The sequence below is a fragment of the Arvicola amphibius genome, chromosome 6 (assembly GCF_903992535.2).
Source record: "Arvicola amphibius chromosome 6, mArvAmp1.2, whole genome shotgun sequence".
Taxonomy (NCBI): domain Eukaryota; kingdom Metazoa; phylum Chordata; class Mammalia; order Rodentia; family Cricetidae; genus Arvicola; species Arvicola amphibius.
In genome coordinates, this window is record NC_052052.2 from 13990767 (window position 1) to 14000324 (window position 9558).

The window sequence follows — 9558 nt, forward strand, 5'->3', positions numbered from 1 at the left end:
GGGTGCAGTGGTTTACAGTCTTTCTAAGCCTGATGTCTTCCGTAAGCGCATGGGTCTGATTTTTCTGTTTTGTCTTTTGTTTGTTTGTTTTCTTGCCCAAGTTACCTTTAATTCAGTAAGTGGTCAAGGATAACCTTGAATTACCCGTCTGCTCCTCCAGTGTTTCTCTAAGTAGCCCTGGCTGTTCTGGAACTCACTCTGCAGACCAGGCTGGCCTCGAACTCAGAGACCAGACTGCCTCTGCTTTAGGTGCTCGGATTAAAGGCATGTGATACCACCTCCTGGTGCTCTTGAATTTCTCATCCTCCTGCCTCTATCTCTAGAGTACTAGGATTACAGGTGTGCACCGCCACACCCCATTTTATTTGTTGTGAGGGCTGAACCCAGGGCTTCAAACATGCTAGGCAAGCACTCTACTGTCTGAGCTATGTCCTCAGCCCCACTGTGGTTGATGAGCTGATGTGCCCTCTCTCCTTTCTGATTTGCCGCGATCAAGTCACACGCAGCATGGATGAGATGCTTACCATTCTGTGCCTAGTGGGTCTTGCTGAACAGGTGGCAGTGTCTGTGTGCACAGTGAGATTCTGCCACTTCCCCCTCAGCATTTGCTCAAAATAGAGGCAGCTTCTACTTTGTAACAACATGGAGTACGCCACCCAGAGCACAGTTTCAAAGCTGATGTCTGCAGACCGGGAAGTGCTGGTCACAAGCCGGGTCAACATATCTTCTCAGGGGCAACTAAATTCATGGCAATCTGGACCAACCAGGGTACCCCTACTCTCTTAAGCCGGCTCAAGCTCAGGGTGGCTAGAGCTTAGGGAAAGCTGGCTGCTGCGAGGTGGAAGAGACAATATCACTGTACTGTCTTGAGATCTGGAAGACCTCAGTTGCAATTGGAGCCATGCGGCGCCTGCCCGGCGGGGGTGGGGGGGATGGGGAATAGAACAGTGGGTGAGTGGGTGAGGGTGGCCCAGCAAGGGGCAGGAATGAAAACAGGTTCTGAAGACATTGTTAAGGCACCCAAGAGTCAAGCCAAGCTCTCCTCACTCCATATATACTGCACCCCCAATTTCCAGCCTCTCTCTCTCTCTCTCCTCTCTTCTCTCTCTTCTGAGATAGGCTCTCGAGTAGCCCAGTCTGATTTGACATAGCTAAGGATGACCTTGAACTTCTGACCTTTCTGCCTCTGCCACTGAGTGCTGGGTTACAGCCACGGGCCATGCACCATTTCTCTTGTGCAGTGCTGGGGACAGAACCCAGGGCTTCCCACAGGCTTCGGGCACTGTGCTCAGAGTTGCGTGGACACTAACAGTAGTGAGCTCACACTGATCCTATTCCCTTCCTGTTTTCCTCTCTACCTAACACACGAGGAACCAGGGAATCCCTCGGTAAGACGAGTAGCAGCTGGCTTTGATCTAACCACCTTCTTCCTAAGCCTTCCATACCATCACGCCAAGCCTAGAATTCCTTGTTATTAGACTTTAAAAATAAAGCGGCAGTTTTTCCATGCATTGTAGGCCCTGTCCCCAGGGCCTACCCACACACAACTTCCTACTGTCACGGTCTCCAATCAGAGTGGGTATTTTAACCGTAAGAACTTGAACCCAGAGCCCACAGCTGGAAGTTCTTTGTACTCTGCCTTGCTAGGGTTTGGAGAATGACTGTTCTGTCATTCGCTGCAGTGTGTCACAGGCTGGAGGGCGTGGGTGGTTCTAGGTGCCTCAGCCGTGGCTTGAAGCACAGCTAATCACACAAGAATGACAGATGTTCTCTGAAAGAGTTGTTGCCAGGCAAATCCCAGATCAGACCTTGCCAGATGATCCCTTTTGCCAAGTTCTGTTTCCAACACTCCACCAGATCAGCCCAACCACGGGAGCCTCTGCAACCCCTATAGCAGGGATGAAGGTAGGCTGAATCGATTTGAGCAGATGAAGACTACTACCCACTGAAGTCGCCCCAGCCGCCCTCTCCCCTTTAGAAGGACACTCATCCTTGTTCAGGCGGGAGGCTGAGCTTCCAAGGATGCCTTCCCCTGATCCTGCCACTGATGAACACACACTTTCCTTGGCTATAGCATCGGCTCTGGGTTTTGTAATTAGGTCCATGGTTCTGGGAGGCAGGAAGAACCCGAAGACAGTGGGCTCTCCTGTTACCTGTCTGTGATGTGTCTCCCTAGAGGTGGTACAGGAGTCGGGGGCTCTTGTGCCAATGGTTTATTGAGAGGGTTCTTTGGAGAAAGGAAGGTTTCCAGGGAACCAGGGAAAGACACCAGGCCTGGGAAGAGAGGAGCCTTAGGGATATCTCACCACTCTGGCCTCAGGAGACATGTGGGGTGTTAATGCCACCCAGAGAGCCCAGCACAAAGGAACCTTTAGAAATGGGGAGTAGCGCCAGCCCAGAAGGGCTTCCAGAGGAGGATCCCCTGAGTCTACATTGTAGCAGGAGATCCCAGAGAAAGCACAAATAGATAAGAAACGGCAGGCCAGGCCCCAACACCCAGAGAAACAAGATTACAGCTTCTCCCAGCCCTCAAGTCCTTGGTGGTGGTGTCCCTGCTGGGTTCTAGGAGGCTACCTGGGCATCAGGGTGCCAACTGAAACCAAATGGGGCTGGAGGACCTCACAGCCTAGCTGGGGAGAAGGACACAGGCCAGAGGGCTGGGATCTGAACACATATGTGAGATCTTCTCCTAGGCCCAGAAAGACCAGAGTTTGAAGGAAGAACAGCCATAGATAGGCAAGAAGGTTCCTATAGCAGAGAGACACCAAGACAAAGTCCTCAAGCCCAGGCCCTTTTGCAAGGAGCTGGTCCAGGAGACTAGACACTGGGGTGGGAGGGAGCAATCCTGCAGGTGACTTCAGTGCTCCACATGCCCTGGAACAGGGTGGAATCCAGGGGACAGATAGTGAGCTCTCCTAGCATGTGGGAGTCTTGCCCTTGCAGTTGGGCCGCCAGTAGACCCGCAGGCGCTTGTTGTAGGTGCTCAGGTTTTCCTTCAGGCACGAGGCCAGTTCCTTGTCACAAGCACACAACTGCTTCTCACACTGGCTCCCTTGGTCAGCTGTGGGTGAAAGAAACAGGGGCTGGCTCAGTGTCTGTCCCTTCCTGAGACTGCCTGTGGGGTGTAGAGGGGGTCCCAAAAGCGACACAGGGTCCCTGCTCATGGCTGGTGACACCCCCACCCCCAAGTAGCCTCTTCGGATGGTGTGCATGCCCTCCACCTCTCTGTGTTCTTGCTCCCTTTCCTATGATCACATTCGTTCATTCGACAGTCACTGAGCAGCCACTGAGAAGCTGCTCCTGGAGGGAGGAAGCTGAGCCAAATGGACAGGAGGGAAGGCAGGTGGTAGAGGGTCACAGAACGAACAAGCAGTGCCAAGCTGAAGCATGGGGGACACAGGCCAGCAGGAGGACCAGGCAGTGTGAAGGAGCCGTCCCGGCTCAGATCAGCGCTCTGAAAGGAAGCTGGGGTAGTGAGCAAGTGTCCCCACCAGGTGAGCATCTGTGTTAGCTTCTGTAGCTCCATTAACCTTAAGGTGAGCTGTTATGAGGGTCCGAGGGTTGTAAAAAGAAAGGCCATACTGGGAATACCATGAGAATGGGGATGGTTAGCACCCCCTGAAGCTCTTCCTATCTTGGTTCGGCAGATTACCAAGGAGGACACTGAATTTGAGAGAGGTTAAACAGTGTTGAGCACACAGCTGGTCAGTGATGGGCCTGGCATCTGGATAACAAAACGGTAGGGGTTCCCTTGGTCCTCTCCATACCTCCACCCTGTTCTGCCTGTTCCCTGCTGTCCCGGGAGAGAGGAACAGCCTCAGCTGGTGGGTGTTTTATGTAATGTCACTAAGTCTATGGAGGCAGGGAGGGCTAGGACGTCCCAGCTCCAGCCCTTGGCCCTCAGACACTCACAGCAGTGGATAACACCCTGGGAAATGTTGTATCTGTAATTGTCCGTCACGGTTCTGCATCCATCCGTCTTCAGGTGTTCATAGCAACAGTCGTGTTTTTGACAGCACCTATAGGGAGAGGCAGGCAGGGCACACCGTAGGAGTCACTGGTCAACTCTGGTCACCACCTGTTCCCCCCACATGCCCACCAGGGATGATCAAAGACATTCGGGTTCCCTTGAAGTCATGAGAGTTTTGTTGGTCAAGGGTTCCCATACAACAGACACTTGTTCCTACCGCGTACTCTCTCTTAATCCCCATGACTTGCCAATGATGGAGGTGCTGGTATCACCCCCATTTCACAGATGAAGAAACATAAATTTGGGGCTTGAGACCCTCGACGAAGGTCACGTGACTTGTCTGGCTGACCCTCCAAATGATTGTGAAAATCAAATAAGAAAAGGCAACGAGGTTGGGCTTCAGAATACCACGTATAATGGTAACAAGGAGTGTGGGATATTAGTCACCCAGGTTAGGAAGATGCCAGGACTTCAAGGCATTCTGGGGAACCTTCTAGAAGGTCAGTTCCAAGAGGACTGGGGCTATATTAGCCTCAGCAGAGTTCCCAGGACATAGTACATGCACTACAAAATGCGATTTATAAATGCATCAGTGAACATGGAAGGAAGGAGAGAGTCCGAAGTAGGCCAGGGAGGAGAGTATACCTGTCTGTGGCATCTTTGGGGTCTCCTTTGCCACCAAGTCCACAATGACAGCCATAAAACCAGTAGTTGAATAAGGCTGTCTTCCCAGTCATTCGTTTGATCATCTTGTGCAGGTTCAGGACCCCTCCCTGGGTTGGAGTTATACCTGCCACACAACCAAATAAGGAGGGAAGGGGTGAAGGTCATGGGGGTACCAGGATCCCAAGGGTAGGTATGGGACTTGAAATGATGGTGCTATCAAGTAGTGCCAGCTGCTACTGGTATTTTAAAAAGTGTTGGCTAGGGTAGTGTAGCTTGGTCATCGAGCCCAAGTTTAACATGTGTCAGCCCTGAGTTCTATATCCAGAACTGAGAAGGTAAAATAAAAAATACAGCGACTGGAACTGAGTTTTTAGTAACAGGTCTCTCAGGTATTAATTTCCTGATTCCATCCCCTTTTAAAGGTTTATTAAAGCCGGGCAATGGTGGCGCATGCCTTTAATCCCAGCACTCGGGAGGCAGAGGCAGGTGGATCTCTGTGAGTTCGAGACCAGCCTGGTCTACAGAGCTAGTTCCAGGACAGGCTCCAAAGCCACAGAGAAACCCTGTCTCGAAAAACCAAAAAAAAAAAGGTTTATTAAGATTATTTTTAACTCTCTCTCTCTCTCTCTCTCTCTCTCTCTCTCTCTCTCTCTCTCTCTCTCTGTGTGTGTGTGTGTGTCAGTGTATGTGTGTGTGTGTCAGTGTATGTATGTGTGTGTGTGTCAGTGTATGTGTGTGTGTGTCAGTGTATGTGTGTGTGTGTGTGTCAGTGTATGTGTGTGTGTATGTGTGTGTGTGTGTCAGTGTATGTGTGTGTGTCAGTGTATGTGTGTGTGTGTATGTGTGTGTGTGTGTGTCAGTGTATGTGTGTGTGTGCATGCAAGTGTGGAGACGTGAATGCAGGTGCCTTCAAAGACTGCATAGAATCAGGTGCTTGTGAGCAGCCTGATGTGGGTGCTGTGAATGAAGCTGGGTCCCCTGCAAGAGCAGCAGGTGCTCTTAACCCCTGAGTCATCTTTCTAGCCCCCCATCCCTTTTTCAGTGAACGAATGTCCACTTTGGAGCAGCTTTAAATGTATAGACAAGTGGCAGTGATGGTCTGGAGGGCTCTCATTTCCTCCTCTCTCAATTTCTTCCAATGTGATCGGCGCATCACCGCGGAGCTGCTGTGAACATCGGAGTTGGTACATGGGGGGTGGGTGCTGGGAACCTTTTATTTTGGCAAGGAGAGTTGAGACAGTGTTTCAGATAGCACAGGCTGGTCTGGAAGTAGATGAGACTGACCTTGAATTCCTGACCCTCTTGCCTCTATCCCCCCCCCCCAAGTGCTTGGATTATGATCTGTGCCACCATGCCCAGCTGGGAATTCCATTTTGTTGTTGTTGGGACAGTCTCGCTGTGTAGCTCTGGCTGACCTGGAACTCATTATGTAGACCGGGCTGGCCTTGGCTTCTCAGAAATCTGCCTGCCTCTGCCTCCCTTGCCGGGAGTGTGTGTGTGTGTGTGTGTGTGTGTGTGTGTGTGTGTGTGTCTGCCTGTGTGTGTTTGTGCATGTCTGGGCACATGCATATGTGAGTAGAGAGAACAGAGGGAACGCTGTCCACTTGCCCTTGAGACGAGGTCTATCATTAGCCTGAGGTTCATCAATTAGGCTAGACTGGCAAACCAGGGAGACCAGGATCCTCCTGTCTCTGTACCGAGATTACAAGCACAAACCACCCCACTTGGCATTTCCCACTCAGGTTCTGAGAGCCAAACTCAGGTTCTCATGTTTTCAAGGCAAGATCTTTACCAACTGGGTTGTCCTCTGACTCCAGGGATTTCATCCATAAGCCTCATTTTCCAAATGAGCAGATAGAGGCTCCCTGATTTACTCAAGATCATAGATGGAAGAAACTTGAACCAGAATCAAACCCGATGCTGTCTGGCTTCTCTGTCTCTGGGTATTGATTTCCAATTCAGAATGAGGAGAGAGGGCCTGATTCACCCTCCTCCCACGACCAGTGCCTTCCTTTCTAGAGAAATCTGAGTTTTACAGCACCCGGTAGGTCTCTGAGGAGGCAGTGTGATTTAAAAATCAATGCTGTTCATTTCAGGCCTCATAGCTGCTGGCTAGAATTGATCTAAAGGGAAATCTGCTTTATTGGGAGAGAGGAGCACATTATGTTAAATTAGGAGAAATAAAATATATGGAATCGATGAATTCTGGGGAAAGTTGGGAGAAACAGATGAGATGAGGACAAAAGAGTGTGTGTCGAGAACGCAGGAAATGTAGGGCAGGTGCAGCCACAGGCGGAGGGGAGATGGGACCAAGCTGTCCGTTCCCGGCCTGGGCATCACAGTGAGTTCCTTCAGGAGCACGGTAAATATGAAGGAGAGCCGAGGCCCATGCCGGAGGACTCTAATGTGAGAACGGAGGCATTGGGAGACATTCATGCAGTGGACAAAGAGAAGGTCATAAGCAGGCGGCCCTGGGCTGTAATTAGAAGCGACTGGCTGTTGTGTGGGTGGTGGTGTCCTCTCTGTGCGTACACTCCTGTTTGGCACAGTGCTCCTGGGTAAGGGCTGTTGAGCATAGGCCTAGCTAATCCTTGACTGTTCTGATAAATGACCCCAGCCCCCCCCACCCCAGGACGCCCCTCCCCGTCCACTGGGAATCATCCAGGATAGCCACCTGGGATCAGAGAAAGCCTCAGATTCCATGATGGAGATTCCCCAAAGCAACTGACTGCAAAGACAGAATCCACCATGGGCACTAACTGAAGATCTGAATTCAGAATGTTGCCTTTCTTGGCCTCTCTGTCTCTCCCACACCCCCACCCCAACAATTGTTCCCTCTGTAACCCAAGCTGGTCTTGAACCCATGACTATCCTCCTGTCTCAGCCTCCCGAGTGCTGGGATTCTGGTTGTAAGCCACCAACCATACCAGGTTTGCCCTCTATTTCTTTGCTTCAAAGCTAGCCCTATGGAGTTCAACTCAGTTCCCTCCTGAAGAGGTCAGCTCTCCCTTGCCAATGCATTCAGTTGAAATTCTGTGTGCTTTGTGTGGTCCCGCTTCTCCTCATTTGGCAGTGAGTCAAACCAAGCCTGAGGAAGTGAGCCCAAGTGATGTCTACCAAAGCTCGTCAGAGATTTCTATCTCAATAGCTTGTCCTTGGTTCCCCTACATCCCTCTACTCCCAGGGATGAGGAATATGTGGTCAGAAGAATCACTTGGGGGCAGAGGATGATAAGCTCTTATGTAAGGCTTGGTCACTGTTTTCTCACTAGGATGTCCCCTCAGCAGCAGAGAGAGGATGCTGTGGAGCTGAGGAGATGAAGAAGTCAGGTGGTTTGGCCTAGCGTGTATTGCCAGGAGGTGGTGGGTGAACGTGGATCCTAAGAAGTGCGCCTCTGCCTTACATTGTCTCTATGTTGAAGGATGAATTTCTGTAGTTCCATTGCATGTTTGTTAATGGGCTTCCCTATAGTCCTGGGCAAGTGTCCCTCTCAAGTGTGTGGGAGTCCCAAGACAACATGACATGGTTTCTTTGTGTAGCCCTAGCTATTCTGGAACTCTCTCTATAGGCCAGGCTGGCCTCTAAGTCAGAGATCTACCTGCCTCTGCCTCCCCAGAGTTGTGATTAAATGTGTGTGCCATACTGCCTGGCTATAAAATCACTTTTTAAAAAATGAATGAGCTTGCCGGGCAGTGGTGGTGAACGCTTTTAATTCCAGCACTCGGTAGGCAGAGGCAGGTGGATCTCTGTGAGTTCGAGGCCAGTCTGGTCTACAAGAGCTAGTTCCAGAACAGGCTCCAAAATCTACAGAGAAACCCTGTCTTGAAAAACAAAAAAACAAAACAAAAAAAGAGAGAGAGAAAAAAAAATGAATGAGCTTTATAAAATCACGTATCTTGAGATGGATTAAGAAATGAAAGCCAATATGCAAGCAACCATGTTTTTACATCTGATCTTCTAAAGAGTGAGTAGAAACTGTCCCCAGATCCCTTCCTTGCCAGCGGGAGAGGGATCCTCTTCCCAGAATGCCACACAGTTCAGTCTGCCCCAGTTCTCTGGCTGAAGCCAGAAGCAACCTTTGATGAGTCCTTGCTGGAGGTGGAAGTGTTAGGAACTGGAGTTCTAGTGTCCTCAGGATCAGAGCAGCCCAGGCTAGGGTGGAACACTCAGGATCTACCTTCAATCCTGCTCCCTCCCCAGCCTCACACCTGTCCCCACTCACCAGCCAGCAGCAGCAGGCCACACAGCAGGGCGAGTCTCATGGTTCCAGCACAGAGAGAGCTGACAGATGTCCCCTGCCAAGTAGGCTGTCCTTATATTAGGTCCCCCCACCCATCCTACCCAAGCCTTCCCAGCTCCCGCGGAATCGACCCATGTGCCTCTCGCTTCCTCTTTTCTATGACTCTGGGGTTGTATTGCTTTTTTGACTTATTGGGGTCACCAAAAGGTTTTTGATAAAAAGGAAACATGTATCTAGAATGGGAGATTTGGCAAGGGCCTTCTAGGTCTAGGGGTGGACCCCAAGGCCTTGAATAATCTAGGCAAACACTTTATCACTGAGCCACAACCCCAGCCCCATGGCCCAAGACTTGAAAAATACACAACCTGAAATGCAGCTCATCAGAAGAAACAGAAAACATGATTGGCATTTTGGTTTATGCCCTTGTGTTACTGTTTTGTATGTATGTATGTATGTATGTATATATGTATCTATTTATCACCTATCTATCAATAATCTATTGTTCATCTAATATCATAAATAACATCCACCTAATATCAAATAATAAACCTAATAGCATGAAAATCATAATATCATGAATATCAATAATCTATCACCTGCCATCTATGTAGTCTATTATCTGCTTATCTATCTATTGCCAACCAATATAACATTAATCATCTTTCTAATTATTATCTATCAT

The 9558-nt window shown here is 49.9% G+C and overlaps 1 protein-coding gene across 1 annotated transcript; it reads right to left on the reverse strand.

The window, feature by feature from the left end:
- Window positions 1–2198: 2198 nt before the first annotated feature.
- Pla2g2d (phospholipase A2 group IID) lies at window positions 2199–8987 on the reverse strand. Its single transcript, XM_038334914.1, has 4 exons — window positions 8859–8987; window positions 4616–4760; window positions 3913–4019; window positions 2199–3061 (listed from the first exon to the last, which is right to left on the reverse strand). The coding sequence occupies exons 1-4, from the start codon at window positions 8896–8898 to the stop codon at window positions 2916–2918; spliced, it is 438 nt and encodes a 145-aa protein (XP_038190842.1). The 5' UTR covers window positions 8899–8987; the 3' UTR covers window positions 2199–2915.
- Window positions 8988–9558: the final 571 nt, after the last annotated feature.

What these genes read in the sequence shown, in the direction of transcription:
- Pla2g2d (XM_038334914.1), bottom strand. Translation starts at nt 8,898, where the DNA reads ATGAGACTCGCCCTGCTGTGTGGCCTGCTGCTGCTGGCTG. An exon ending in TGGCCTGCTGCTGCTGGCTG is followed by an intron (nt 4,761 to 8,858) that starts GTGAGTGGGGAC and finishes GTTGTGTGGCAG; the next exon opens with GTATAACTCCAACCCAGGGA. An exon ending in CCAGGGTGTTATCCACTGCT is followed by an intron (nt 3,062 to 3,912) that starts GTGAGTGTCTGA and finishes TTTCACCCACAG; the next exon opens with CTGACCAAGGGAGCCAGTGT.